The sequence below is a fragment of the Pseudochaenichthys georgianus genome, chromosome 21 (genome assembly GCF_902827115.2).
Source record: "Pseudochaenichthys georgianus chromosome 21, fPseGeo1.2, whole genome shotgun sequence".
Classification (NCBI taxonomy): Eukaryota; Metazoa; Chordata; class Actinopteri; order Perciformes; family Channichthyidae; genus Pseudochaenichthys; species Pseudochaenichthys georgianus.
Window position 1 is genome coordinate 34877120 of NC_047523.1, and position 25806 is coordinate 34902925.

At 40.4% G+C, this 25806-nt stretch overlaps 2 protein-coding genes across 3 annotated transcripts in view; both read left to right on the top strand.

Annotated features, from left to right (window-relative positions):
- The window catches only part of parp4 (poly (ADP-ribose) polymerase family, member 4), a 40054-nt gene extending 25275 nt beyond the window's left edge, over positions 1 to 14779 (top strand). For both annotated transcript variants that reach the window (XM_034110406.2, XM_034110407.2), the window contains 14 exons: positions 137 to 207; positions 856 to 1043; positions 1623 to 1722; positions 2647 to 2817; positions 4727 to 4807; positions 5083 to 5163; positions 5489 to 5584; positions 5674 to 5832; positions 5935 to 6081; positions 6612 to 8320; positions 8609 to 8675; positions 10275 to 10377; positions 11536 to 11665; positions 13346 to 14779. In XM_034110406.2, coding sequence (XP_033966297.1) covers positions 137 to 207; positions 856 to 1043; positions 1623 to 1722; positions 2647 to 2817; positions 4727 to 4807; positions 5083 to 5163; positions 5489 to 5584; positions 5674 to 5832; positions 5935 to 6081; positions 6612 to 8320; positions 8609 to 8675; positions 10275 to 10377; positions 11536 to 11665; positions 13346 to 13553 — 3311 coding nt within the window. In that variant the 3' untranslated portion in view covers positions 13554 to 14779. The remainder of the gene's footprint in view (positions 1 to 136; positions 208 to 855; positions 1044 to 1622; positions 1723 to 2646; positions 2818 to 4726; positions 4808 to 5082; positions 5164 to 5488; positions 5585 to 5673; positions 5833 to 5934; positions 6082 to 6611; positions 8321 to 8608; positions 8676 to 10274; positions 10378 to 11535; positions 11666 to 13345) is intronic.
- Positions 14780 to 16003: 1224 nt separating this feature from the next.
- On the top strand, positions 16004 to 25586 carry LOC117467109 (CD209 antigen-like protein B). The gene is made up of 8 exons (XM_034110723.2): positions 16004 to 16118; positions 16191 to 16280; positions 16484 to 16663; positions 18513 to 18617; positions 20467 to 20556; positions 21071 to 21213; positions 23449 to 23552; positions 25166 to 25586. The coding sequence occupies exons 1-8, from the start codon at positions 16049 to 16051 to the stop codon at positions 25317 to 25319; spliced, it is 936 nt and encodes a 311-aa protein (XP_033966614.1). The 5' UTR covers positions 16004 to 16048; the 3' UTR covers positions 25320 to 25586.
- Positions 25587 to 25806: the final 220 nt, after the last annotated feature.

A 25806-nucleotide genomic window follows, 5' to 3' on the forward strand; every position in this document is an offset into this window, starting at 1 on the left:
CTTTTAGGGACTTTCCGTCTGAAGTCAACTCTTATTTTACATAAAAGTCTCCTGTATTCCAAACTCAGTTCAACCAATAGATTATAATTTTAGCGAAAGTATAATGTGGTTTTTGTTCTGTATTTTTGTCTGTCAGATCACAAAGACGCTTTCCTCACAGCACGGCCGCTCTTTGAAGCTCAACCGGCAGCAGAAACATTTATCAAGGTGAGTCTTTGGTTCATCCAAAAAACGAGCTATATAACATTTTAATCTATAAAATGTATCTCACCTCTCTGTGTAATGTACTGTAGTATCGACTAAACCACCTTAACGACTTCCCAATCACTGTACTGTACATATTTTCAACAACTTGAGTTTTCGGCCATGACAGGAACTTGGTCCTGTGACACATGGACTCGATAAACTTTACTAGTCCTTACAATATATTTCTCATAACTCTAAATTAAAACAGGAAACGATAGTGAGAAGTATTGCCTTGGCAAAATTGGTCAGTGTAAGATGAATTTCTTATTTGAGTTTACGGCTTTCTATAACGACACACAGAATAATACTAAATTAGATTTGAAAAGTAAACTAGTCATTGAAGAGACTTAAAAGTAATTCACAGAACATACTGGAAGTAACTGTGTTAGCTGCACACACAATGTGTGCTGTCAAACAGGTTCGTTTTACACAGAACTTATTTTTTACAATATTCCAAAAGCCTATGGAGAAATCCCATTGCTTTTTTGTCGAGGGAACCCATGCTCAGCTTATTTCCAAGTCGGCCTACAAAAATACGTCATCACGGCACCACTCTATAAACCCGTTTCTGATTGAGATTCTGATTCTTCCTCCTCTCCCTGCCACCAGCTCTCCCCTCCAGTAGGGGGCAGCACTGAGCTGTGGCGGCCCCTGCGAGCTCTCAGCCTGCTGCCTCCGTCCCGCGGCGTCAGGAACCTGCTGCTGCTGTCGGACGGACACATCCAGAACGCAGAGCTCACCCTGCAGCTGCTCAGAGACAACGCCGAGCACAGCCGCCTCTTCGCCTGCGGCCTCAGGTCTCAAAGGGTCATAGGTCACACAGGGGGGTTTTATTAGAAAGGAGAATACATTCCTGCGTTTTAAAGGTATATAGGTTATAGGTTTCAGATATCTTATTTTACCTGCCCCTTCTTAAAAAAAAATAACAACAAACCAAAATGAAATAACCATACAAACGTAAAATAAAAGCAATATTCTTTCAGTCACAGTTGCTTACAAATACTGAAACATAAAACCAGAACACAATCAAAAGTAACATTCAGACTGTCTGATTATGCTTTATTTATACATTTTCTTAAACATATTGATCTAGTTATATGAAATATGTCCTTACACAAAGACATAATGGCTGAGCTGTCTAACAACATAAGAATGAAAACAAAGTAAACACAAGTCTGAATGAAAATATAAAAGAGATGGGGGAATGTCCCTACATTCCATCTGTAGGAATGGAATGTAGATACGGGTTGTAACTCTCTGAGCTTTAATGACAAAACATTTTGTATTCAGCCTTGCCTTGCTTTGCACACTGAGGTTCTTTTTCACAACAGACATTTTAAAGTTGCCGTTTTTTAATGTTTGTTCTGTCATTTCAGCCCGACAGCCAATCGGCACATGCTCAGAGCCCTGGCTCAGGCCGGGGGCGGAGCCTTTGAGTTCTTCAACACAAAAACCAAACACAACTGGACTGATAAGGTAGGACTGACTGACACATTATTGGGCTTTTTTACCCAATGCAAAACATGAATTTGAATCTGATGATCTCGATATGTCATGCTGCTTCCCTGATGGCTCCCACAGGATGGCTGACATCCTCGTGGATTCATCTTCTTATTACAGACACATGCATTTCCTAACATTCGGTCTATATGCTGTATAAGCTCTCATGTAAAATGTATTATCTCTTTGATTTACACACGGCACCTATTGCACGTCTGTCCGTCCTGGGAGAGGGATCCCTCCTCTGTTGCTCTCCCTGAGGTTTCTCCCATGTTCCCTTTAAACTGTGGGTTTTCTCTGGAAGTGTTTCCTTGTACGATGTGAGGGTCTAAGGACAGAGGGTCTAAGGACAGAGGGTGTAGTTTTTCTCATACTGATATTCTGAACAATCTGTGCTGTTGTATTTGCTGTAAAGTGTCTCTACTGTAGGCTATTTTTATTATATGTACAGCACTTTGGCTCGACCAAAAATCGTTTATAAATGTGCTATATAAATAAAACTTGATTTGAAAGTATCAACATGTTTCCCAAGAGGATCTAACACGTGTAATGTTGTAAAATGGGCCGACAGACTTTCACATTTGTTAACCCTTTGTTAACTCTTCACCCTTCAGTAAAGGGAACGCAGAACTTCCATATCAACACATTGTGCAATATAAATATCATTACCATCATTACAAAACACTCGCTGCTATATAACATGTGCAATATTATTATTATTAACAATGTGCTATGATAAACGTGCAATTAGGGTTGCACTACTAATTACTGGTTATATTTACATTAACTATCTGACCGTCTATGTTTCATGTACATATTTAATTGTATTTTTGTAACTCTGGCAGAACAATTTCCTTCGGGATGAAGAAAGCCTTATCTTATCTTTGATTTTGGTGGCAGGTTGCATCTCAGCTGCATCGTATGGCGTCTCCCAGCTGCAGTTCAGTGTCAGTGAAGTGGCAGCAGTTCAACCCGACAGCGCCCCCTCCTGTTCAAGCTCCCAAGCAGCTCCACGCTCTGTTCAATGACTGCCACACCCTGGTGTACGGCTTTGTGCCGCACTGCACTCAGGTACACACTTAAAGGTCCCCTATTATACTGTTTCTCATCAATATATTATAGCTCTCAGATTTATACAGAACATGTCTCTGAAGTGTTTGGCTCCAAACACCAAACAGATCATTGCAGCATTACCCATAATCCCCTCTGTTTCAGCCCTGCTTCCAAAGTGCTGATTCTCTGCCTGTTACTTTAGATGAAAATAAGGAGCCCCTCCCCACGCCCCTCTGAGAGACATTTGGTTTTAAAGAACTCAATGGTGCTCTAGGAGGAGATTCAGGTGATAAGGTGGGGGGGGGGGGGTTACCTTGGTTGCTGATTGGCTAATGGCTACACAAGACAACACATTATGACATCATAAAGTGGCCAAAGTCTGATCAGCTCATTTTCAGACAGGTTTTTATAGAAATGGATCACAGAGAGAAAAATCTTTGTTCCTGAAACTTTCAGAGTCTCTCTACACAGAGGGGACACATGTTGATGTAGAAGAGACATGAAGAAGAGGGGACACATGGTGATGTAGAAGAGACATGAAGAAGAGGGGACACATGTTGATGTAGAAGAGACATGAAGAAGAGGGGACACATGTTGATGTAGAAGAGACATGAAGAAGAGGGGACACATGTTGATGTAGAAGAGACATGAAGAAGAGGGGACACATGTTGATGTAGAAGAGACATGAAGAAGAGGGGACACATGTTGATGTAGAAGAGACATGAAGAAGAGGGGACACATGTTGATGTAGAAGAGACATGGAGAAGAGGGGACACATGTTGATGTAGAAGAGACATGAAGAAGAGGGGACACATGTTGATGTAGAAGAGACATGAAGAAGAGGGGACACATGTTGATGTAGAAGAGACATGAAGAAGAGGGGACACATGTTGATGTGTAAAATACATGACAAAGTGCATTTTGCATAATAGGTGACCTTTAATATACACGACTGGAAACAGCTTACTTTGCTTAGCCGAGGGGTCTGCAACCTTTTTGACCAAAAGAGCCATTCTGCCCCCTTTTCCAACAATTTGTTTTGTCTGGGAGCCGCAAAACATATTTGATAGCTTGATAGCTTATAAAGTTGTATTTATTGTTATAATATCATTGACAAAAACTACAGTTTTTTTGCATTTATTATTTATTACATTATATAAAACTGTTAACCTCTAATAAGAAACAAAGAACTCCTATAAGGAGAATACAAAAATACACTGGCCTACTTCAAAATAAATTAAACACAGCACTTGGGGAGTCCTCTGCACATTTGAAGGAAAGAAAATACAATAAAAATGGACCCACTTTGAAATAAATAAAACATATAGCTGCACCCTAAAAAGAGTTGATTGAATTATGACTGAAGATCGTCAGCTGTCTACCTCTAACGTTTTTCTCCTCGATACGAAAAGGCTGCAGCACCTTTAACAACTTCTCTCCACATATCAAACATACCGTAAGCCAGCATCGAGCCGGGGTCCGGTTATTCACCTGCAAGAACGGGACCGTAGCAGGATGTGACGCATATTTTAGTCGACCTAATTAAAACCGTTTTGTTTTTTATTTATGTGTCACAGTATCACCTCAAAATACAAGATACGAAACATTTTCAACCGTGCAACAACATTTAAATAGTCCTACAAATACTTTTATTTAATTTCCTTCTTATCTGTGTCTAAGCTCAAGGGAGCCAGAGCAGAGGGCTAAGAGCCGCATGCAGCTCGAGAGCCGCGGGTTGCGACCCCTGGCTTAGCCTATAGAATATTCAAAACGTGTAAGAAATAATCACAATGTCCAAGATCTCAATGTGATTTGAATTGTTTGCTTCCTTTGCACAATGCTCAACGATATGAACACAGTAGGGCGACAATATTTCAAAAGCTTTAATATTATCCAGTGTTTTCCCTTAATAAATGACTTATCACAGGCCACCCTGCTCGGAAGTCTCAGCGGTCAGGAGCTCCAGACCATGGTGTCAACCAGTGAGCTGCAGAAGACCAGAGGCACAGTAAGAACACACACACACACACACACACACACACCAGTCCCTTTTGTATTTGTTAATCCTTCTGCTTGCACTTCTACTTTGCAAAACATTAACGCCATGTCATCTGTTTACATGTTTTGTGTTCAAATCGTCCTCTGAATCCATGAATCCTGAATAACAGTTGAAAATAATACCATCTTACATAATTGCACTCATCGTAACTAGTTGACCCCGCAGACACTGATGCAGGCTGTCGTTGATTATAGATTATGATGTGTGTTAATGTGTGTGTTCAGTTTCTTCACAAGCTCACTGCGAGGGCCCTCATCAGGGACTACGAAGACGGAAGCCTGGATACCAACGAAGCCGAACATGAGGTGTGTGTGTGTGTGTGTGTGTGTGTGTGTGTGTGTGTGTGTGTGTGTGTGTGTGTGTGTGTGTGTGTGTGTGTGTGTGTGTGTGTGTGTGTGTGTGTGTGTGTGTGTGTGTGTGTGTGTGTGTGTGTGTGTGTGTGTGTGTGTGTGTGTGTGTGTGTGTGTGTGTGTGTGTGTGTGTGTGTGTGTGTGTGTGTGTGTGTGTGTGTGTGTGTGTGTGTGTGTGTGTGTGTGTGTGTGTGTGTGTGTGTGTGTGTGTGTGTGTGTGTGTGTGTGTGTGTGTGTGTGTGTGTGTGTGTGTGTGAACACTGGACCTTTTCTGTTTCAGGGAAAGAAAGCGGAGCTGAAGCGCTTCATCATCGAGTTGAGCAAAGAGTTCTCCATCCTGTCTCAGTTCACCAGCTTTGTGGCCGTCGAGGAAAGGGTTTGTTAAATGAAAAACATTATTTATTTATATTTTTCCACCCCAGATTTGAAGGTTTTGTAGCACCCAACATCCCTGCCTTGTTTTAGGACTCCGAACAACCAGAGGAAGGCTTTACAGACATCCCAAAGCTACTCGCCGAGGAAGATGTGGACTTCCTCCCCTACATGGGCTGGATTCCTCCTCAGGACAGTGGAGAGGAGAACTTTGAGGACTATGGACGTGAAGTGAAGTTCTCATGCTATGTGGTAAAGTCACATTGTGTAATCAGGGGCTAAGAAAAAAGCATCTTTACTTGTTATGATTTACTAATTGACAATATCCTTTCTTCCTTCGTCTCTCCGTTGTAGTCGTGTGATGCCTTTGAGGATGCTATGGATGACTCTAAGGATGCTAAGGATGAGTCTGAGGATGCTAAGGTTGAGTCTGAGGAAGAGTCTGAGGAAGAGCCTGAGCCTCTGGTTCGATTAATAAGTGCTCCACGAATGTATACGAAGGTAATGTCACATTGCATGTACTATAATAATGAGGAAACAAAAGAGTTTGCTTGTTGTTATTTGAAGATGCCCTAAAATCCCAAACTTCCCTCCTGAGGGAATTTCTCTGAAAAATAAAGCATTGTTTAATTTAAGCATTTAAACAGGACAGCCACAAAATACAAATATGAACCTGAGAATGGGGATAATACGTCCTCTTTAATAAATAACACTTAACACGTTGCATTTGTCTCCCTTTGTGCTTCAGGGACTTATTCCCGTGAAATGTTCAGCAACAAATTGCTGTTTCACATTTGCTATTTTAAAGCGACAATAAATGCATCTCTTTCAGATAGAGCTGTTGACTGTGGCAGTTGGCACGTTAACAAATCCTTAATGAGTGTCCTCGTGTGGCGTCCTCACATGTTGTCAGAGAGGCAGGACAATGCAAGACTGCAACATGTATTTTTGTTTGGAAAAAATTCAATGTGTCCAGTTATCATTTGCAAGAAAAATGTTTTGACTGTTTTTGTTGTTTCTGTGTTCTTTAGCACGGGGCCTCTCGGGGCAGAAGCCCAAGAGAGGCCGTGAGCAGATCGGCTTCTTCAGCAGCGCGTGAACGCTCCCCGTATGATCCTGGAGAATTGCATTCGGTTTCAGAATGCTCATTTCCTCCGCCTCCTGCACCACCTCCTCCTTTCCACATGAAGAAACTCGCCCACACATCTCCTTTCCGGGCGCCTCTCCCTCAGATCAGTGGTCTTCCAAGCCGCTCATTTCATCGGCATGGACTAATTGGAGCAGGCCACGGCATCTTGAACGGTGCAACGCCAGCTGCAACTGACTCCAATGTGTTTATGTCGGTGAGCGAACATTATTATGAGGACATTTTAAATGGCTCTAATGCCATATCGGATCAGGCCATGGAGTCACTGGGAGGACACGCTTTCAAGAACAGAGCGCTATCACCTTCCTATCAAACACTTTCCTTCTCTGGTCTCTGGGATGCAGAACGGTCTGCTCCCTTAAGCTTCTTGAGTCGTCCCACCTCTCTAGTTGATATGGATGTCCATGCCGGTGCCTCTGATTTCGATATAACAACTGCATGTGCGACTGGATCTCCTGTGATGGGTCAGTCAGGAGGGTTGTCCCGTAGTGCAGCATCGTTATTCTCCTCAGCTCCAAGACAAAGAGCAAGCCTCAGTCTCAGGGGTCGTGCGCTTCAAGAAGAACCCGTTAAACAAGATCAGCCAATGAAAGATGCCCCTCCCGGTCTACTTGATGAAGCATCAGATGTCGACGTAGTGCGACATATGCGCAAATCCATGGGTAGAGCATTGGCAAAGCCTCAAGAAGGTGAACCCTTGTGTGGAAGTTCTTGGGGAGGACTGGTCCACGTGAAGGAACGCGCCCATCAAAGTCCCTCATTTCATTCTCGAAAACAAATGGCAGCAGAAGTTCCCCGACCCCTCGGCGTCATGTACGGTGCAACGCGAGCTGCAACTGATTCGGATGTGATGATGATGATGATGAACGACCGTGCGCCTGAACCTTCGCTCAAAGAGAATCCACTGCCCTATTCTGCTGTTTCACTTCAACGCCGGTGCACCTTTCAAGGCTCTCCGGCACTCCCTCCTCCTGCAGGGAAAGCATTTTCACGCCCCAGAATTGGAAGATCAATTCAACGCGAATGCCAGTCCGCCTCTCGAGACCCTCCAGCTCTCATTGGTTCAGCTCTCATTGGTTCAGCTCTCATTGGTTCAGCTCTCATTGGTTCAGCTCTCCCGCTAGCTCAAAGTGCACTTGGCACTGTTGTCCTGCCGGATCAGCTCAGTGCGCAAATGAAATCACAAGCTCTCAAGTTCAGAGTGCTATCCCCTTCCTATCAAGCGGGAATGTCCTCTGGTCTCTGGTCTGCTCCCTTAAGCAGCTTGAGGCGTCCCACCTCTCTCGTTGATATGGATGTCCATGCCGGTGCCTCTGATTTCGATATAACAACTGCATGTGCGACTGGATCTCCCGTGATGGGTCAGTCTGGAGGGTTGTCCCGTAGGGCAGCATCTTTATTCGCCTCAGCTCCAAGACACAAAGCAAGCTTATTTTCTGATGAACAAGAAATGTCAGGCTTTGAACTCGGGGGTTGTGCGCTTCAAGAAGAACCCGTTAAACAAGATCAGCCAATGAAAGATGCCCCTCCTTTTCCACTTAGACGCCATTCTAAGTCTTCCAGGAAGTGTCAATCAACTGTTCGACGATTCCAGTGAGTCCCTAAAGGTTGTTTTGTTTGAATAGATAAGCTCCTACTAAGAAAACTGTGATAACTATTGAATAACAGTTGTTGACAAAAAATGCTCTACTTGTTTAAAAAATGGTATAGGCTTTGGTTGACAAAGTTAACATCGATGAATTAATCTGCATGGCAGCTGAAAAGTATTGTTGTAAATCCTGATTATGTACTGTATGCATGTGGGAAAAAAGAAAGTCAGTATATGTGTGTTTTTAATCCAGTGTTCTCTAAGAGTGTCCTGTTGTGATCATGTCGCTTCAGGAGGAAGTCAGCATACCCTGAAGCGCTGAAGCTCAGATGGACAGAGATGTTCCAAATGCAGCATTCGGTAAGAACATATCAAAATGAACGTATGCGGCTGTTCTCGAGTGCACACATTGACCTCTTCTTTTCCTGCTGACAGGATACACTGACAGCCCTTTCAATGGTTTATCAATTCTGATCCTCTGATCCTTTCTTTGTGAAACGCATTGGGGATGATTAGCTGTCGGAAGGCTGCTTTGCACTTCTTGTTAAAACACTGTAACTATAGCGATACAGCGGTTAGAGATATGTTTACTGACAGCGGGGCAAATTTGGGTTTCAAAAGCAGTCTTATGCAACTTGGCGATGTTCAGCATTTTGGAAAAATACTTTAGATGCTTTTAAAAGTACTAATACCTACCTGGAAATACTCCACTCCTTATCATGCATTCCAAACCTTACTTGGAGGCTGTGGCTCATTGGACAGTGTGCTGGACTTGGAATCAGGGGGTAGCAAGTTCGAGTCCCACTGCAGTCAGCATGTCGTTGTGTCTCCAAATTGCTCCTGTGGGGATTGCCCACAGTATTGAATGTATGTTAGTCGCTTTGGATAAAAGCGTCTAACAAGTGACATGTAATACTTAAAGGTGGGCAGGTAAGAATGGAGAAAGCAGCTCGAGTGCGCTAGGATTTGAAAAAAATCAGCCCCTTCCTTCAGACTTCCTCACAGAGCCCCTCCTCCAACACACACGAACGCGCACATGACCAATGAGGGCACGGGATTGTGCACGAGGTGGAAGGCTAACAGGCAGGTAGGCCATCCAGTTCTGCCGCGGGCCGAGGCAGATGATTGGTCGTGCTTTTTACAGCGCCACGGCTTCCAAGATGAAATGTTTGTATGTATTTATTGTCAAAGCATTTCATGTATTCATTGCTATCGGGATGTTGAGAGCATTCCATGGGATATAACAAAACGTGTTTCTCAAGTGAATTACCTACCCCACCTTTAAGTAAAAGTATATAAACATTATCAGTTAAATGCATTAGTTAATCGTAAGTAAAAGTTTGCAATGAAATGTATCATCAGTGAGTGTTTTACTGTTACATGGTGTGTTTTGGATGTATTTATTGCTGCAGTAATGCTTATGTTAATGTCCTGCTGAATGGTTATGGTTATATGTAAATTGCAGCTCGTTTACATACAAGTTTAATCTACAGCAATTAATGATATTCTATAAGATCATGTTTGTAGCTTTGTTGCTGTACAGAAGATGTATCTCTGAACATTTAAAAAAACGATTTGATCATACATTTTTCTGCTGATCCAAAAGGCTTTTTTCACTATTTATTATTCACACAGAAAGGGAACCCCTATCCGTCATCAGATTATCACAAACACATTTTAAGATGCATCGTTTTTTAACTGGACAGGAAGGGAATGCAAATTGGTGATCTGAAATCTATTTGCTGCATAAAAGGGAAATACTGGAGTTCAAATTGAAGGTACTTTTAATAAACATAAATGTACTTGGTTGAGTTCCACAACTCTGTGCATTACACATCTAACCTTTTGCACTTTTTTTATATATATATATATATTTTAGCTGGCACTTTAATCATGGGGGCGTAATTAATTACACTTTATGAAGGCAATGAACATTGTATTTGTGTCTTTGTGTTGCAGGAGGGTTACTGGCAGTTCACCACAGAGCTGGGTGAGCTGATTAATTTGGATGTGGACCTCTTCGCCAACGTGTTCCTGAAAAACAAAGGCATCCAGTCTCTGGGTGAGGACTCTCAGAAACTGATGCAGCCTTTAAAGTGGGAATAGATTTGTCATTTCAGATCATTTCCACATCTTTCTGTGGCCAAAAGATTGGGTTTACACGTGGAGATGGAAGTATCATTCGCCGAATAGGGCCAGGATGTTCTTTAAAGTTTAATATAACCTTCCAAGCACTATAATATTAACCAATCGGACGAGAAGGTCCTATTTGTATTTATTAGTTTTTAGTTTTTAAATCATTAAGATGAGTTTCAAAATGACCTGTTAATAACTAAGTCTCTTTCCTTGTCAAAATATAAGAAAAAAACACGTTGATTCAAATCAAACTGCTCTCTTGGGGGTTATATTAAAAGGTATTTATTTACTAGTGAAAAGTTTAATATTGAATGTAAAATCAGTATTCAAAGTAAGTAAGTTGCGAGAGCAGTGTTAATACTCAAGAGAAGAAGAGAAGAATAACCTAAAACCTGACACATTGTAGTGTGTGAAAAGGGAGACAATTCCAAACAAGTATCATGCCATGCCTCTGCTTTGTAGAGACTTCAATCAAAAGCCACATTTTCCACTTTTCAGCCCAAGTATATTTCATGATAGTTTGGATTTTATTTTTCCAGGGTTTGAGATTAACATCTGCTTCACAATGGAGATAAGTGATGTTTTTGTGGGGCTCCAAGTGGAAAAAGACACTTACAAAAATGCATGACATCTCTGTCCACAAAAAAATTGCCTGTCTTTCAGTTTTCATTGAGGACCCTCGCATAGTTGCACTGCTTTTTCTTTTTTAAGTCTTACAGATATTTCAGCCATGATGATGGGTTTGTTTCCCACGGATGTTAAAAGCGTGTGTGTGTGTGTGTGTGTGTGTGTGTGTGTGTGTGTGTGTGTGTGTGTGTGTGTGTGTGTGTGTGTGTGTGTGTGTGTGTGTGTGTGTGTGTGTGTGTGTGTGTGTGTGTGTGTGTGTGTGTGTGTGTGTGTGTGTGTGTGTGTGTGTGTGTGTGTGTGTGTGTGTGTGTGTGTGTGTGTGTGTGTGTGTGTGTGTGTGTGTGTGTGTGTGTGTGTGTGTGTGTGTGTGTGTGTGTGTGTGTGTGTGTGTGTGTGTGTGTGTGTGTGTGTGTGTGTGTGTGTGTGTGTGTGTGTGTGTGTGTGTGTGTGTGTGTAGGTGTGAAGGCCCATGCAGACATCCTGAAGCTGGTGGCGACTCTGCTGGTCCTGCAGCTGATGAGAGAGGAGAAGATCGAGGAGGGCAAACTGCTCCGCACCCTCTTCTGCCTGGACGACTCCCCTCTCAGGTCTGTCCAACACGTAATCGAACAACTTGAAGATGCTAAATAAATACAGCTAAACTGATTCCAAGCTTAAAGGCTTGCACTGCAACCAACGTGTGAAAAGAGGAAATGAAACAGGAAGAGAAACAAATCACAACACAACAAAGCATTTATCTCTCAATTCATAACCTTGAGATGCCCATTGACTTTGAAAACACTTAATATGTTGTTCTCATTTGCAAAAATATCCAATATTAATTGCAATGTTCTCTGGGTGATTTTTTTTTGGTAAATGTTTTTATTGATTTTCTCAGTTTTTTTGACAAAAAGCAAGTGATACAGATTCAGTCAGGATATATACACATGCTGACAAATCTACATCTTAATTTCAATCCCACCCCCCACCCACTAACCCATTGAGTTACAGGATACAGAGCCCTAAATACAGTGTTTTCATAATTACATTAGTTCAAGGGGGGCAGAGGAGGAAGAACAAAAAAATGCACAGAGATAAACACAAAAAAAGAAAATAATGATAATGGAATAGAAAGTATGGAAGCCCATTTCCGCCACTTGAAAAAAATAAAATCCCCATGAAAAGTCATAATTATGAGATAAGAAAGTCGAAATAATGAGATAGAAAGTCATAATTATGAGATAAGAAGTGCGCATGCGCTGCAGTGGCGCTGTCTTTAAAGGTCCCTTCATCACCTTGCTGCTCTCCACCATGCAAACGGCATCTAGTCCTAAATAAGGTAACTATTACAGGTGACTTTTGTAAATGTTAGATGTTACATATAGCCTATATTGCAGCTAAACTACAACAATGCAGTTCATAGCTTTGACATTACCTGTTATGAACTATAATATATATGCCTATAGTTTTGTGGTAACGTTCACGCCACTAATGACAATAGTGTAGGCATACTGCTGCTGTGAGTTGCTCTAACTCTAACCCGTGAACGTTACCACACAACTATAGGCATATATATTATATATATATTATATTCATAACAGGTAATGTCAAAGCTATAAACTGCATTGTTGTAGTGTAGCTGCAATATAGGCTATATGTAACATCTAACATTTACAAAAGTCACCTGTAATAGTTACCTTATTTAGGACTAGATGCCGTTTGCATGGTGGAGAGCAGCAAGGTGATGAAGGGACCTTTGAAGACAGCGCCACTGCAGCGCATGCGCACTTCTTATCTCATAATTATGACTTTTTATCTCATAATTTCGACTTTTTTATCTCATCATTATGACTTTTCATGGGGATTTTATTTTTTTCAAGTGGCGGAAATGGGCTTCCATAAGAAAGAGAGAAATTATGAATCAATAATATATAAATAAATATATATGAAATGCTCACTGCTCACCGCTCAATCCAACCTTATTCTTTATCAAGTGGATCTTGTAAGGAGTCATACAAGTCCAGAAAGTGTTTCCATGTTCTAATAAAGGTGTTAGAGGAGCCCCTGAGTAAGAACGTAATGTTCTCTACCTGTAAGAAGTAGATAACATCTTTGCCCCACTGAGAACAGGAATGTTGCTTCCATTTTAGAAGAATCAAACGTCTCGCAAGAAGTGTAGAAAAGGCTATAACTACATGGGCACTGTCTGGGTGATTGTTTGGGACTAGCTGTCACTCTATCCAGAGTGGCAACCTGTTTTCATATCGACTTTCTTCTCCTTCCTCCAGGCCTGAGCGTTGGGAGGAGGTGAAGAGGGCGGTGGACTGGGTGTGCTGGGCGGACCGGCAGTACCCGTGTGTCTACAGCCGGCTGGAGTTTGGATTCAGCTGGGAGTCCTCCACCCGCCAGCTGCTGGGCTTCGAAGGCCTCCCTCCCTTCTCCGCTCTCAGGGGGCTGAACCTGCAGAAGACCGTCCCCCAGGTCCTGGTCCACTGAGCAGGATAGTGAGAGGGAGGTCCATACCCCTTTGCCTTCTTATGGGGATTACATCATCTATTGGATGTATTTGTAGCCCTTGTATTATCAGTGTGTTTACATGTTCTTAAATAGGTAGATGGCTTACTGCAGACCTGATTAAACTTAAACTGCTTTGGGCGGATGTCTGCATATCGCCTTTTCTGCACGTCAGCATCTTTTTTCAAATGTATTCCAATAAGCCGATAGCTTATAGTATTTTACACCGTGGTCTTCAGAGAAAGAGTTGCACCCCTTGTCTTGTCAAGTTGAAGATATTTAAACTTTCCAGAAAAACGCTGTTGCCGTCACTGTAGGAAATGACTGTCTCACCGTCAGACAGTCACCATCATAGCAACGACCAAAGAGCTTGTTTGTTGGAGCAGATCTGCCGGTGTGTGAGTGGCTTTTATCGTACCGTACACATATCATCCTCCTCGCTCTAAAGCTGTGACGCTCAATCACACAACATGTGAGAACAAGCATCCTCCTGTTTGTTCTCATAGACACAATGTCAAACAAATACATAGCAAAAATCGATAATGAAATCCAAGGGGTGAGGCTAGTCTGTAATACAACAATGGTGATACAGTGTCAAGACATTGCTGTCATAGAAACAACAAAACAACCCTTGGAGCGTTATGTGGACACGCCCTTATTCGGGGGAAAGAGGATTTAAAGGCTAGATTACATGTCATGGCCATGGACACTGATACTTATCATCTTGTTCCCGCAAGTCCACAACAATGCCGTCAGACAGAGATAGCATCCTTGTGGCCAGTGATAAAAGGGAAGGTCACGATGAGTAGCAGTCGATTTGCATGTTTGTAATCCTCCCATCCCAAATTAGTCAAAGTCTACTTCCTCTAAAGATTTGGTCACAGCTGTCTTCCCACAGTTGAACACACAGTCACATGTTATTATATAATAAGGAAGCGGTGCCTTTATGTCCAAAAAGGGTCAGTTCCTTGGAAACGTCTTGGACTGACCTGCTGAATGTCCGTTGCTTCTCTGAGTAACCTTGTTCATGTGAATCTTTTTGTGTCTTGTGTTTCATTTAGGCTATAACTGCCTCTAAGCACTTTTGATTATTGTAGTGTAGGACATAGGATCTTCTTTCACAGTATATGCAGTGTTCTATCATGGTAGCAGTATAAATCAGGGTATAGTATTGTTCTGTACATTCAATAAAAAGTGGATTAAAACAACCTGTCTTTGGATTGTTTGCCTCTTTTATTTGGAACTATATTAACAAAATCAATCTTTACAATTCTGAATGTGAAACATGTTTTAAGGTTAAACGATGCAAATAACTTTGACTTTGAAATGCATATCAGTCTGACTTCAGTCAATCCAATATGAAGCAACATAAACATCCCACAAGTTTTAATTTCAATATATACCAAAATAAACGAGACTTTAACTGCAGGATTTGCTCGTTTCATTCAAAAAAGTAAAGTAAAACTCCCTTTTATTTGAAGTACATTACAGTACTCGAGTAAATGTGTACATTTGATATAGCTAAATCAGGAAATGGCAACTTTTTTATACAAGATAACACTTATTATAAAAATATGGTGGGTGTACTACATGTTCTCTGACAAGATAAAGCTCTTTTCTTAAAGGTCCCCTGTCATGCAAAATGCACCTGTGATGTCTTGTATACACACATATGTGTCCCCGGTGTGTAAAGAGACTCACAAAGTGTCAGAAAATCCAACCCTCTCTCTTTTCCTCCGTACCCAAATCTCTACAAACGGGGTTACAATGGAGCTGATCCAGATGTGCTGCGGTCAAGACGACATTACTGAAATGTGGGCTGGCTTTACACCCACGGCCCGATCAGAAACGTCGCTATCAGAAACAATTCGTAACTATTTTGGAAGTAGTATGGTCAGTGTTTACATTAGCAAGCATCGCTAACACTCAGAGCTAACGCTGTACTGGAGAGAGCATGTGTAACGAAGCAGGATATAAAAGGTACTCACCACTGTATGTGTTTGTAATCACAAAAATAAAGTATTTCAAAAGAATCCCCAGTTGTCCTCATTTGTTTTCTGGTGTTTATCAGCATTCATTTAGATCCCTGCTTTCACAACAATGTCAACTAATACTCTTTTAGACTTGTCAAAGAGAGCTTTACGGGATCATACATCTTGAATGTTCTTAAACGTTATGGGTTGTTAAGACCATATATCTCTATTAACACAATGGACTTGATTATAACACTTATTTCAATGTGCTTCAAGAATGTTTTAATCATGGTCATGTCAATAAAGCTTATTTGAATTTGTCTTGACTATCAGCGTTTCCTTATATTTGTATTGTTTTTTTAGATGGATAATTATCTGACACAGCAATGACACTACTCTTAACACTTGAGAGTGTGACTTCCTCAAAAAGACAATTTCTGTATAAATTGAAACCAACCGACACACTTTCCTCAGTCACTTCAATACTTGATATTCCCATGAGCGATGGAGGAAATCAATGTCAACCTTGACGATGTCAAACCCCTATGCTCAAGATCATCAACAAAACAAGAAGGTAAGGGTCAGTCAGACGGAGTGAGCTGTGGATTTTGGATTTATTATACTCCCTGGTTTTCTCTGTGTTCAGGTCCCAGGAGATTTCCCCCAGCGTCTGTTCTCGGTCTGGGGCTGCTGGCTGTGTTCCTGCTGGCTGGACTCATCGGCCTCGCTGTCCACCGTGAGTCTTATCTTTAATATATTATATTAGTTTCATAAGTTATTTTGAACGTGTGATTTTAAGGAGCAATATTCTGCTCCGAAAGATGCACATTTGACCAAAACCTCTATTGGTTTTCTATTTTTCTCCTAGGGCGAAATTAGATAACATTGACTTTGGTTTGTGTCGGTATGATTGCATCAGGTATTGCATTTTCATTCCAGAACATAACTCAGTAGGTGGTGCAGCTGCAGATCTCTCCGCTGTCAAAGCAAACCTGACTGAGCGTCTCCATGCCAGCGATCAGCTGCTGTCCTCAGTGACTGAAGAGAGAGACGGACTGATGGCCAACCTCACGGAAAAGACCAGAGAGGTGGACAGGCTTCAGAGTTTGTCCAAACAGAGTGAGTGCTTTTCTGTGACGGTTTTGCACAGGGCTGGGCAATATGGATTATATCAATTGTCGTGATATTTTTGAGCAAATACCTCAATATTGCATCGATATTCTAAGGTTGGCGATTGAACAAAGATATAATGTAAATGTAAAAAGGTCGAAGACAAAAGATGTTACATTTGGTGTAGAACCCTGGGCCCTTAAACTTAAAACCAATGCTTAGACCTCTATCCTGTTAAGCACTGAGCCTGTTTTTCAGGTTTCAGGCTTGAAAATGCCACTAACACAACACATGACTATCTTCACTTCTAAAAGGGGTAAATTAATCAAATGTTTTATCAAAGCAAGATTACATCTGTGAGTTGGATGTAGAAGTGTCAGAATCAATATAGATGTTTTTATTTTAAAGTAAATTCAGATGGAACATAGTACAAACATGTAAATTCTAATCTCCGCCTAAAAAACCCCCATTACTCATAGTGAAAACCACCCTTGAATGATGGGTTAGTAGACTAAAATCTTTGGGAATCCAAACTATAACATATAATAAGTACCCTGTATCAAGATTGATGCAAAACAAGTGATATTTGACCTTTTTAGAGCGGTTTAGAAAAATAAAGTCCAGGCTCACCTCTGGGTAATTTGAGAACCATCAGTTCCATTTGACCTTTTTCACTGTAAAAATCATCAAGTGCAAGCCTGGACTGCAAAGCTTTCTACCCAGAATATAGCCATAAATATGATGATGGATTATCAGTAAACATTTGACACAGAGACATTGAATTAACTTTGAGCAGCGTTTTTATTCCGTTGAACACAACTTTTGATCACAAATCAAAAAAGGTAAGATGTAATTATTGTAATATTTTTGAAACCGGATGTTGTTTACTTTCTCTTTTCTGGCTGAGAGCTCCGCAATTCGGGGTCGTACAGTGATGACATTACATGTGTGTAATCTGTGGAGTCTCAGCTTTAAATCGGATATCTTGTTTGTGCAGTTACGATAAGTAATAAGGGCATTTCTACCGTGAGTTCTGTGCAAAAGTGCGTTAGCATTAGTTCGCATTTTTTCACTCAATTCTAAGGCTTGGTATTACTCTTGTGTTTTTTTTGCTAAACATTGTTCATATTGTCAGTTAGTGGAGTTTCTTACCGTTAAAAGGGTGTGGAACATTAATAGTTTCATAAATGTTAAGAAGCCCTGAGACATAGTCTCGAAAAAGAACTGTGGGGGGTCCACTGGGGGGACCGTCGTGCTTAAGAGGCCCAGGCATTTTTTTAGAGTCATGTTAGGACCGGCTCGCAGGCCACAACAAAGGAGAGTGAATTCAGCGAGAACAAACTCACATGTATTAAAGTAAATAAAAAAGTCACTGCAGTGGAGTTCGATGAACAATATATTAATTTATTTGTTGGTTTTGTGTGTAAAATGTGGAGATGGGAGCAGTTTGTCTAAGTGTAGTTCTCTCTGCTCTGAAGAAAGATCCGAAAACATTTAACAAGGGAATCAATTGGGAGCTCGTGGACTTGTTGTCTCTTCGTGCCCTCAAGAGGCATTTTGTTTCATATTTTTCTTAATTAGTTTTTTTCTTAATTTGTTTTATTTTAGTTTTTTCGTAAACAGCATTCACACTAATTACCAGTAATATTGCAGTAATTAGTCATCTGATTTATTAAGTACCTGAATGTATAGTAGAGTGTGTTAAAACACTTGAAAAGACGCTGGAGGGAAGTTTTGAATTATATTTTATCACATGCAATAATAGTTGTTTGCAACTTCAGGCCCCCTCCTATTTATTTTACCATTTCTTTCTCTTAGAGCTAAATCAGGAACATGTTGACATGTCTCCTGTTTTCAGACCAAGACTCAGTAGATCTTTTGACTGAAGAGAGAGACGGACTGATGGCCAACCTCACGGAAAAGACCAGGGAGGTGGACAGGCTTCAGAGTTTGTCCAAACAGAGTGAGTGCTTTTCTGTGACGGTTTTGCACAGGGCTGGGCAATATGGATTATATCAATTGTCGTGATATTTTTGAGCAAATACCTCAATATTGCATCGATATTCTAAGGTTGGCGATTGAACAAAGATATAATGTAAATGTAAAAAGGTCGAAGACAAAAGATGTTACATTTGGTGTAGAACCCTGGGCCCTTAAACTTAAAACCAATGCTTAGACCTCTATCCTGTTAAGCACTGAGCCTGTTTTTCAGGTTTCAGGCTTGAAAATGCCACTAACACAACACATGACTATCTTCACTTCTAAAAGGGGTAAATTAATCAAATGTTTTATCAAAGCAAGATTACATCTGTGAGTTGGATGTAGAAGTGTCAGAATCAATATAGATGTTTTTATTTTAAAGTAAATTCAGATGGAACATAGTACAAACATGTAAATTCTAATCTCCGCCTAAAAAACCCCCATTACTCATAGTGAAAACCACCCTTGAATGATGGGTTAGTAGACTAAAATCTTTGGGAATCCAAACTATAACATATAATAAGTACCCTGTATCAAGATTGATGCAAAACAAGTGATATTTGACCTTTTTAGAGCGGTTTAGAAAAATAAAGTCCAGGCTCACCTCTGGGTAATTTGAGAACCATCAGTTCCATTTGACCTTTTTCACTGTAAAAATCATCAAGTGCAAGCCTGGACTGCAAAGCTTTCTACCCAGAATATAGCCATAAATATGATGATGGATTATCAGTAAACATTTGACACAGAGACATTGAATTAACTTTGAGCGGCGTTTTTATTCCGTTGAACACAACTTTTGATCACAAATCAAAAAAGGTAAGATGTAATTATTGTAATATTTTTGAAACCGGATGTTGTTTACTTTCTCTTTTCTGGCTGAGAGTTCCGCAATTCGGGGTCGTACAGTGATGACATTACATGTGTGTAATCTGTGGAGTCTCAGCTTTAAATCGGATATCTTGTTTGTGCAGTTACGATAAGTAATAAGGGCATTTCTACCGTGAGTTCTGTGCAAAAGTGCGTTAGCATTAGTTCGCATTTTTTCACTCAATTCTAAGGCTTGGTATTACTCTTGTGTTTTTTTTGCTAAACATTGTTCATATTGTCAGTTAGTGGAGTTTCTTACCGTTAAAAGGGTGTGGAACATTAATAGTTTCATAAATGTTAAGAAGCCCTGAGACATAGTCTCGAAAAAGAACTCTGGGGGGTCCACTGGGGGTACCGTCGTGCTTAAGAGGCCCAGGCATTTTTTTAGAGTCATGTTAGGACCGGCTCGCAGGCCACAACAAAGGAGAGTGAATTCAGCGAGAACAAACTCACATGTATTAAAGTAAATAAAAAAGTCACTGCAGTGGAGTTCGATGAACAATATATTAATTTATTTGTTGGTTTTGTGTGTAAAATGTGGAGATGGGAGCAGTTTGTCTAAGTGTAGTTCTCTCTGCTCTGAAGAAAGATCCGAAAACATTTAACAAGGGAATCAATTGGGAGCTCGTGGACTTGTTGTCTCTTCGTGCCCTCAAGAGGCATTTTGTTTCATATTTTTCTTAATTAGTTTTTTTCTTAATTTGTTTTATTTTAGTTTTTTCGTAAACAGCATTCACACTAATTACCAGTAATATTGCAGTAATTAGTCATCTGATTTATTAAGTACCTGAATGTATAGTAGAGTGTGTTAAAACACTTGAAAAGACGCTGGAGGGAAGTTTTGAATTATATTTTATCACATGCAATAATAGTTGTTTGCAACTTCAGGCCCCCTCCTATTTATTTTACCATTTCTTTCTCTTAGAGCTAAATCAGGAACATGTTGACATGTCTCCTGTTTTCAGACCAAGACTCAGTAGATCTTTTGACTGAAGAGAGAGACGGACTGATGGCCAACCTCACGGAAAAGACCAGAGAGGTGGACAGGCTTCAGAGTGAGTGCTTTTCTGTTTTCTATGTGTTTTACTCTGTGTTTTTATGCTTACATGCTGTTGTTTAAATATCTTTCTCACTGTGTAGTTTTATGTTAGAGCACTTTGTAACCATGTTTTTTAAGGTGCTACTGTATATCAATAAAGTGTATTATTATTATTATTTATATGGTGATCTACAAGATACATTTCCCAGGAATGTTTTTTTTATCATCTTCCTTTTTTGATGTCATGTCAAAAAAAATTTGATTTATTAAGCAATTGGACTTATAGTACCGTGTAAGGAATCATAGCAGACTCTTACAATTATGCAGAGTGAGAGAAGTGTTACCCTTTGTCCCATGCAATGATACCGATCTATCAGAATAGATATTGGCTACCATCAACGATGCTTATTGAATATGTATTTTTTTGAATCACACAAGGGACAGGAATGCTTTCAAGAGTTGAATATTTCAGCAAGGAGTCTAAATCTTACAACTCAAAAGAAGGTAATAAGTCTTGTTTTTTTTTGCAGAGAAAACGTGCCCTGCAGGATGGAGGATGGTCAGTTTTGTCTGTTATCTCTTCTCTACGGAGAAAGCTTCTTGGCAACAAAGCAGACAAAACTGCAGAGCCAAAGGAGCAGATCTGGTGATCATAGACAGTAATGAAGAACAGGTAATGTGTGCTGCTTTATCAATTTATTGTTTTACTTATCTGAATCAGAATCAAAATATAAAGGTTGTTTAATAGGTGCCAATGAACATATTAAATAATGAAAATGTATAAAACTTTGATTTTATATGGTGGTTTTATCATTATCATTTCGCCTGTTTATTACTTACCTACTTCACAGTTGTGTGTTATCATTACTGGCTTTTATGCACAATGAGTTATTTTACTTTTGATTCTTCAAGTTGATTTTGATGCTAATACTTTAGTGTTTAAGTACAAATGCTCCCAAAGATGACCACACCCCTTTGTACTACACTGCGTTCAATTGTGTTTGTATTGCATGCTTTTATGTGTATCTTTCATACGTATCATTTAGATTAGATTACAAAAAGGAAATGTATGATTTATGTGCAACGACTGAATGAACACCAGTAGAGGACTCAATAGTGTTGTGTTAAAAATTCCAGGAAAGACAGACAACTTCTAAGTTTAACTATTTATTATAAGAGAGCAAAATATATATATTCACTTGGCCAAGGACTCCGTCACGTCATAGAAATCACAGGCTGTAATCTGTAACCACTTTTTCCGGAAAGAGCCCCGAACCTTGTGCGACAATACATTTTATCTCACGGGGCGTTGCCCGTACATTTATGATTGGTTGAGACTAAATGGAGAGTAACCTTGGTTTAGACTTTGGCTCTCTCTTATTGGTGCACAGACTCAGATATGGTCTCTTGGCAACACGACCTTCCAATCAGCATTCGGCCGGCCGGCGAAGTCCCTCCCTATACTATCCGCTATCCTAGTCATTTGTTTTCGCTAAAGCTGCTTTGCAGGCATATAGTGGAATCCTCCACTGCTTCCTAGCTATGCGTGGGTGCGAAGCTCCCATACAACTCAAGGCCGGAGCAATGTCCTGTTTATGAATAACTATTTGTATTCTTCCAGTGTCTGCACCTGACCTTGCAACTCTGTATTGCTGGCTAAAACGTTCTTATGTTACTTTTCCCTTCGTTTCCGATACAATCCATCAAACCTTGGGATTGGTGATTTTGTCTATTTATTCCAAAGTCACATCAACATAAAATGAGCACAATAAGCTTATAATGTAATAATAAGAATCAGTCTTTCTAATATTATATAAAAATAGACTCCACAATAGCACGACTCAGGGACAGAGGCTTAGGTTTGCAAAAAGGTCTTTATAGCAGAGGCTCGGTACACGGGAGATCAGTCAGTAAGGCAACCAAAACAGACGAGGGAGGAACAGGGTCAGGACACGAAGCTGGGTCAGGTACACGTGGAATCAAGATACTAGTAGGAATAAACACTGCTGGAACGCTAGGAATAACAAAGACGAACTGGCACTGAGGGGAGTGTGGACGCAGACTAAATAGACAGGGGGAGGGATGATAATGGGGCACAGGTAAGTCTAATTAGGGATGGGAAGCGGGTGGAGTTCAATCAAGGGCAAGAAAGCTGAAACTGAAATGAGAGAAACAAAATAAAAACAGGAATAATAACAAAAACATCAACATGCTGGCTAGGGCCTTATGTCTGAGTTAGTTAGAAGGGAATAGTTATCCGAATGTTGATGTTCATCCCTGTAAACTTAATTTATAATATGTTTAAGACTAAGGCCCTGTCCACACGGAGGCGAAACCGATTTCGAACTGAAGTTGTTTTCAAAAAAGTCCAAACTAAACCGCTCCAAACCGCTGGAGAGACTGTAGTACATATGCTGGGCCTGTAAGTGGCGCTGTACTTCCGCCACAAAATAAACCACAAGCAGCGAATAAGACCGATGACGATTATTATTATTATATTATATTATTAGTGTTGCTGATGGTTGTGGTAGAGGAGCTGTAGATTTTTCACTAACATCTGTATCATGGTCAGTAGCGTCTGGAGCACGAATGCAACCCTGTGATCCGCCATTGTTGTTGTTGTTGTTGGCGAAATGCATCAGCAATGACGCTGGGGTGAACAGGAGAGGCAGGGCTATGGCGTCATCGATTCAGGAAATGATCGTATAGGGCGTATACACGGAGCTGCAAGCGTTTCGTCTCCAGACTTACCCACTTTGGGAGCCGTTTTCAAAGTGCTCTGTTTCGGCTTCGTGTGGACGAACCGTCTATACGATAAAGAACTTTAGCGGATGCAACTGAAATCGTCTCCGTGTGGACGGGGCCTAAGACATCAGGACTTTTTAAATTAATATTTTTTCTTTTACAGAAGTTCATGACCAGCACGATCAAGGAACCAACTTGGATTGGATTGAATGACATAGACCAAGAGGGGACCTGGAAATGGGTCGATGGATCTCAACCGAATCAGAAGTAAGGCATCGTTGATATTATAGGTGCATACTATAACTGCACGTTACATGGCTTTTTTGTATGACTGCCTAAACATAATTATTAATTGTTAATACTTTTCGGAATTTACGGAACCCAAGTCTAGAAACTGCTGATCATAACCATTCAACGTTTTTGTTGTATTTAAGAGAATAATGAAAGGGGTGTCAAATGAGGTTTGCTGAGGCGGCTTCTTTTTTTTCTTGAATCAGCAATTTGCCCCAAAATAGAGGAAAGCAGGCAGTGAAAGTACATCAGAAGCAAAGGTCGCGTCAACCAAATATTTTTCGTCTATGACGTTTTTTTTAAAACAATGACGGAAAATCTTAAAGCAGTCTTTCACAGGGAGCGAAAAAGTCTAGCGCAACCTCTGATCAGAAGTGTGGGGGACTTCAACAAATTGACGAAACATGCATTGAACATTTGACCTTGGGAATGAAATTGGTGGGAAGCCAAAAATCCAAAGTACATTTTACTAGAAATTAGGGGTGGGGGAAATAATCGATACAGCATAGTACCGCAATACTTTGCCTGGTGATATTGTATCGATATACGGATGCCAAGTATCGATATTTTATTATATAAACTGTAGTATATCCCTCGGAAAGATGGTCGTACACTTGACTGATGATTTCAAATGTATTGAAAACTCCAAAAACCAACGTAAGAGCTACACAAAACAACAAATACATTTAAGCTACATCCATATGAGCATTACTTTAGAAGACCATTAAACAAGTGAACTTCAAATAGTTAGCAAAGTTATAATACACATAAACGAATTAAGACACAAACCACAGTTTTATATTACAGTTAACACTAACCCTGTGCCTCTTCGGGGGGTGGTAACACTTAAATGTAAACTTTATCTTATATCGGCATATTTAAATGTTGATATCTCCGTTAATATCTGTACTTTATCTCCGTTATTTTTCAACGTCAAGTTTTTGCTTTGGGAACAGTAACTTCCTGCTAATAGCGCAAAGTCGCCTTAAAAATAAAAGCATAAAACAGGAAGTTACATTAAGACATGTATACAATTGCAATGAAAGCAACAAAAACAATATCATCTCCTTTTCAGGTTCAAAGAACACATTAGGTTATTTACATAAACTATTCATATTGCAAATACATTTTTTAAAGGGAAGACGTGGATATGACGTATGTTATTTGCAATATCTTAATATATCGTATCGCAATACTTAGCATATCGTAGAATCGCAATACTATCGTATCATGGCTTAAGTATCGCAATAGTATTGTATCGTATCGTGGGGAGCCTGGTGATTCCCACCCCTGCTAGAAATACATAAAGCTGCATTTATTATGTTTTGGCATCATGTGGAAGCTGTGGATTGCTTGATTGGAATCAGAAGTAAAGGTCTGTGTTTCGATGACCAGCCCATACAATTAACATGTTGTTTTGATGTGTTATTGAACCCCACAAGCAATTGGCATAACCAAATGTGTGGGGATGTTGGTCTCTTTGAGCATGGGTGTAAATGGATGAATGCTACATGTAAAAAGCATTTTATAAATGCAGTTAAAGTTGGGGGAGGGTATCCTCAAAAACTAACTTTTGTATGACTTCCTAGGTACTGGGGACAGCCACCTGATAATGGTAATGGTGATCCTAAGTGGGGTGAAGAGGACTGTGCATGTCTTGTAAATAACTGGAATGGTGAAAACAACTGGAATGATCTGCGGTGTACTACCCCTCTGCAATGGATCTGTGAAAAAATACTGTAGCTTGTGGCTATGAGGCAGTGGGTTTGTCTTCCCATTGGAAGGTTGTGGGTCCGATCCCAGCTCCTGCCGTCCTCAAGTCGATGTATCCCACCTAACCCCAGATTAATCCCGTATGAATGTTAGCTTCCTTAAGATGGTGGCATTTAGTTTGGCTGGCCCTGTCTATGAATATGGGAGAATGCTAGATATGTACAGTATATACAGTATGTATGCTTTGAGGAGTTGTAAAGTGATTTGTAAAATATCCATAAAGAAATACAAAATCTGTTTACAGTTCTGTTTCATATGGGTGTTGAGAGATGAGATCTCTTAAAGGTCCCATGTCATGCTTTTCCGGTTATTATTGTTATGTAGCTTTTTCTGCATGTAAACGGTCTACAGAGTAAAAAACCCTCAAAGTACACCCTGTAGCGAGTACAACTCAACACAGAAAATACCTGTCTATGCTGACAGCATCTTTTTCCATTGTTTTCTTCCGGATACCAAG

What these genes read in the sequence shown, in the direction of transcription:
- LOC117467109 (XM_034110723.2), top strand. Translation starts at nt 16,049, where the DNA reads ATGGAGGAAATCAATGTCAACCTTGACGATGTCAAACCCCTATGCTCA. An exon ending in AGAGGTGGACAGGCTTCAGA is followed by an intron (nt 20,557 to 21,070) that starts GTGAGTGCTTTT and finishes TTTTTTTTGCAG; the next exon opens with AGAAAACGTGCCCTGCAGGA. An exon ending in TAGACAGTAATGAAGAACAG is followed by an intron (nt 21,214 to 23,448) that starts GTAATGTGTGCT and finishes TTTCTTTTACAG; the next exon opens with AAGTTCATGACCAGCACGAT.